This window comes from Glycine max, chromosome 5 (genome assembly GCF_000004515.6).
Source record: "Glycine max cultivar Williams 82 chromosome 5, Glycine_max_v4.0, whole genome shotgun sequence".
NCBI classification, from domain to species: domain Eukaryota; kingdom Viridiplantae; phylum Streptophyta; class Magnoliopsida; order Fabales; family Fabaceae; genus Glycine; species Glycine max.
In genome coordinates this window covers 28790056-28795390 of record NC_038241.2, presented here as the reverse complement: position 1 = coordinate 28795390, position 5335 = coordinate 28790056, and the positions used below count along the sequence as shown (strand labels likewise).

The window sequence follows — 5335 nt, the reverse complement described above, 5'->3', positions numbered from 1 at the left end:
ATCTTTATATTATTGATTCTTAATTTTCAATTAAATTATAATTACGTCATGTTACTTTACTATTTCTTTTTTTGCTTAATTACTTTGTGTGTTTGGTTTTTAGTTACATTGAACTGAATATCAATCTATCATCTCCCTTCCTTTTGTGTTTTTGTCTTGCAAAATGGAAAATTTTCGTTGAACGTGACTTGAACCAAAAACCAAACACAAATATATATACAAAAGATAAAATACATAATTGTATATTATTCCATTTACCTAAGTAGTTAACAATATTTTTCATCATCACAAACAAAGTGATATAAATCCTTAAACCAGATCGCCTTTGATTTAATTTGTATCTCGGTGATACTATATGCTTTGCACATGGTTGTTCAATGGTGGATTTCTCTACCTCCCTTATTTAGAATAATTTTATGCTCATATAATAGAGGTAATTAGGTTAAATTTTTTGGGGGTGAATTTAGGATATTTCTTGATTGGAGGTAAAGAATTAATTCCACAAGATATTAAGATCTATTTAAGAGACAAGTTAAATGGGTTTGTGTTGAAAAAATCAATTCAAAATTTTAAAGGAGGTCATCATCTTAAGAGAGAGAGGCTTTGTAATAGAGATTGTTTTTCAAGTTTATCCAAAAAAAAACTTGTAAAGTGTTATGAGATAATAAATATATATTTGTTTAGATGTTCTTGTCGACACAAGTAAGAAGTGTCGAATCACATAAAAATTGTCTCTTTCGCTATTTATATTTATGATGTTGTATGTTTTGAGACCTTTGATCTCTTAGCTTAGATTGGTATGAAGTGTTGACATGAAGTTAGTTATCTTTTAGACATTATGTTTTGGTTTTATTTTTTCATGCCAAACATGTTAGTGAATGTGACATTGTATTGTTTGTTTTAGAAATAGGCATGTTGATGGTTTTAATTTTAGATATCATTCCATAAGAAAATCAATTAAATCGTAAACCTATTCTTTTGAAAATTACACTAAGGTAATAGGTTACATGGTTAGTGCAATAGATTACCACATGATTTTGTGTTGGCTAGGAAGAATAAAGAAGTGTAATCTAATCGGTTACCACAAAGGTTAGTCGATTACATAAGGCATTTCTAGAAAATGACTTGTTTATGTTTTTTGCTAGGAAGATTGATTATGTTCATGGTGAACTTCTAATTCTTTGCCTTTCCTAGTAGGCAAAGATTCTAGTGAGAAATCAAAAGACAAAGTTGAATAATTTGTCTGAAGTGAGGAGATTAGAGGTTGTTAAATGTGTGTTCTTATTAAGGAGATCTCTGGATCTAGAATTAGGAATGGTTGAATATGCATATTTGAAGATATTTTTATATCATCCTAAGTTTGAGAGACTTCTTCATTTTGTTGTGCAAGCTTCCCTAATTCATCTTCAGGATTACCTTCACCCTTTTTTTCATTACTCTTGTCCACAGCTTGAGAAATAATCTCTTCACCACCATCATCTGAGAGATTCAACTCTTTAGTCTTATTAATTTCCAAATATCTATGAATGGTGTTGAAATTATTAACAAATGAGGTCTTAAATTGAGAATAGTGTTGAAATAATTTTATAATATTATATTCTAAGCATTTGAATAATGGTACAAATCCTCACCTAAAAATTGAGAAAATAATATGTACATGAAACATCAAATTATACAACAATATATTATTCATTTATCTAAATAGTAAGCAGTGGAGATTTGATCACAAATAAAGTGATACAAAAGGAAAAAGTTTAGTGGACACTAAACTTTATTCAACAAGTAGAGTGGGAGAAAAGTAAGATAGGATATATGACATGATTAAAGGAGAAAAATAAAGAGAAATAATAGACATTGATAAAGTGTATAATATAGAGGTTTTGTACATCATAACTTAATACAAAACATTAAACTTTTTTACTTAGGCCAAAACGGGTTGAGAAAAACAGATCTCTCACCCATAGGGGAGACCATGAGAGCAAGGCAAACAAGCCAGTCATGTGACCAAAAACAATTTGCTTTGGTGGTTTAGGGCCTAAAACTTTTTTAACCACATGTCTAGCAAAAACTCTACCATCAGTAGCTTTGTCACCCTGAGAAGCTCTAGCTCTCTCCTCAATTACCTCTTTAAAGTCCTTATAAAGCTTCCACTCATAATTACCCAATCTCTCCAAATTGGCCCTCCCTAAATTTGACCTCACAGAGCCAGGCAAAACTAGAACCAAATTGACCCCAAAAGGCCTTAGTTCTAGCCTCAAACTGTTTGACATGGCCTGCACTGCAGCCTTGCTAGCACAATAAGACCCTGCCCAAGGGGTTGACACATAACCAACCACACTGCCAACATTCACTATGCTACCACTTCTTCTCATAGCCATGTGAGGCACCACATGCTGCGTCATTCTTAGTTGCCCAAGTGTGTTGATTTCCCAAGCCTTTCTGATTGCATCAAGTGGCAACTCAGCCAATGGCCCTGTGCTACCTATTCCAGCATTATTAATCAAAATATCTATGTGACCATGTTTTGATATAACAGTGGCCACTGCTGAGGACACACTTTGATCACAAGACACATCAAGCTCAAGTGTCTCGATGTTAGGATCTGACTCCAAGTCTGACATGTCTTGCATCCGCGTTGAGATGTCAGAGGCAACGACGTGGCAATTTCTCTCAGCAAATGCCTTGCAGTATTCATACCCAATGCCACCTTTGGCACAGCCAGTCACTAGAACGATTTTGCGGTCACTCATTTTTGTTGTGCTTTGAATACTTAGGTTCTCATCCTCTTATATGGATGGAATCAGATAAAATAATAATAAAGATACTAATTTTAATATCAAATTATCCTATGTTGTTACTCATTATTTTTCGTCACATTGTTAATTAGGATAAGGAATATTCTTTGCAACATATGCTATTATGCTTCTTGCATCTAGGATTGGCCGTCTGCCGGCTATGTTTGTTGAAGTTGTTTTCTTTATGTCTGCAGTATGATGGTGATTTGGACTTGTTTTCTTTATGGCTGCAGTATGATGGGTATGCATCCTGTCACTTTCTGAAGCACATTTCGCCACAAACATGGTTCCATGTGCATAAGACATTTTTAACTTTTAATGAGAGCCACTGTGATGAATTTAACAATGCAAGAAGCTCTAACAGGACAAATTTGATTCTCCTACTAATATAAAATAGTCACATTTCAACACTATTTTATTTCTTGCCTCTCCTTCTACTGTGATTTTTATTCCTTTCCTACTGCTTTTACAAAATGCTTGGAGGTTCTTAATGTGAGTCTTCAGAGAAATTATGTAGGGAATATATTAAGTAAAATGGTAATATTAATAATAATTTTAACGAGCTAATAGGGATTGGGTTTCTGCTATAACCCCACCCAATAATAATTATAGTATCTACTATCTACAACTAATACAAGGCTATTCTACCTATCATTTGAAAAGTTGTGTCCCAAATAAATGGTAAAATATAGTATGTCTTTTTCTATGGGGGTGAAAATGGTGTCATTACTTCTTGGCATTACTTAATTTGTCAATATAAAACCACTTCAAGTAATTCAAATTGATTGGTATACGACCACCTTAACCTGAATTCTCTGGTGGTTAGTTAGAAGATGTAAAAAGCTAGCCATTAACAATGTGAACACAGGAAAATTGCATTTTGTAATCCCAGCCTTTTCAAGTTGGTAGATAAAGCAAACCAATTTCAGTTGTGTTGATTTTAAGGGAAATAAAAAGAAAGAGGAGGTGAGAATGAGATTTAGATTGAGACATATGGTATCCTGTGGGAACATGGAATCTAAACAAATGCAAGTAAATACCATTGCCTAAAGAAGCATAAGGGAGTCAACAGAAAAAGTGAAATTGGATAACAACTAATCTGTTGCTACCACAGAAACCTGTCAATGCTATAGTGTATAATAAGCATGAGATGAAAAAGGTCCTTGTGCACTTTCTCTTTCTGAGGGGCGAGTATTTAAGTAACCCCTTTTATTTTCTCTCTCCTTGTTACTTGACTTTACCCTACTACTACTACTACGCCCAGTCAATTTCCTCTCTCTTTCTTCTCTCGGCATTAATGTGGGCATGTCGTACCCTGGATGAGAATCTCATTTATGACTACTTTGCTGACCACAACATTCAACATTTCCTTTTTTCCCTTTTACCCTCATTCATTCATTCTACTTCAAATTATTATCCAAGGAATTTGTACCTTCTATAATCTATATAACTTACGGTATAAACACCCATCCACGGATCCACCACCCTTTTATCCTTGTTTTCACATAGGCAAGGTGACTACCTAATCTAGATTAGTCATATCCCTTTTACCCTCATTCTGTTAGATTTGTACCTTCTATAATCTATATAAGCGAATATTGTGAGAACACTGATTATACTACTATACACAAATAATCAAAATTGAAAGAAACTATAACCTATGATTATATGTGTGTTTGCAATAGAGCAACTGGCGTTGGAAAAAAAAAAGCTTCTCTCACATGACTTTAACTTTTGTGTCTTGGAATATGTGTATTTCCGTTAAACATGAGTTTTAATGCATAACCAAACACATACTATATGATCTAGATATATAATTTCTCATTTCTTTTGATAACTAAATATCAGAATAGTCTCCCTCTTTATATAAGCTTATGGCAAACTAAATTTACATTGGAAAAAGTTAAATGTACAACCTAAATTTGTGATGTATGGATAAATAGAAGAATGATCTAATAAAGAGAGAAAAAAAATGAGAGTGAAGACCTCATGAATACGATAAATGATATAATGAAAAATGAAGAAAAAAAAATATGAAAGAGAAAATTGGAAGTAGGTTGTAAGAGAATTTGGATGTAGAAATATTATAACTCAAATGATTATATTTTGACAAACCAAAATTTGAAATATTCATTCAACAATAATCTTTTCTCTTTATCATTTTTTTTATTAAATTATATCATCAATCAAATTAATCATTTATGTCTTATTTCTTTTCTCTTTCAAGTTGTAGACAACTTAAGATTGTACAAGAAACATTTTTGTTATAACTCTTTCACATTCCTAGGATTTCATATTGTCTGAAAGAGACTAAAGAGGTGCATAACAGGGGAATCCCTTTGAAATTCGAATATACTTACGGTGGGATGGTTGCTAGGGATTCTTCTTTCAAATTAAAAACAGAAAAAGCCAAAGCTTTCGCCCTAGATTGGACTCACTCACAGGTGCCTATCATATATCAGCTACAACAGGAAGGCACTGTATAGTGGATACATTCTTTTATTTCTTATGTACTTTTACTTTGTACTTACAGCCCCGGT

The 5335-nt window shown here is 32.9% G+C and overlaps 1 protein-coding gene across 1 annotated transcript; it reads right to left on the bottom strand.

Annotated features, from left to right (window-relative positions):
- Positions 1–1870: 1870 nt before the first annotated feature.
- LOC100787071 (short-chain dehydrogenase virD) lies at positions 1871–2961 on the bottom strand. The gene has a single exon (XM_003525826.5). It carries the CDS (start codon positions 2748–2750, stop codon positions 1908–1910), a length of 843 nt encoding a protein of 280 aa, XP_003525874.1. The 5' UTR covers positions 2751–2961; the 3' UTR covers positions 1871–1907.
- Between the last annotated feature and the right edge of the window lie 2374 nt (positions 2962–5335).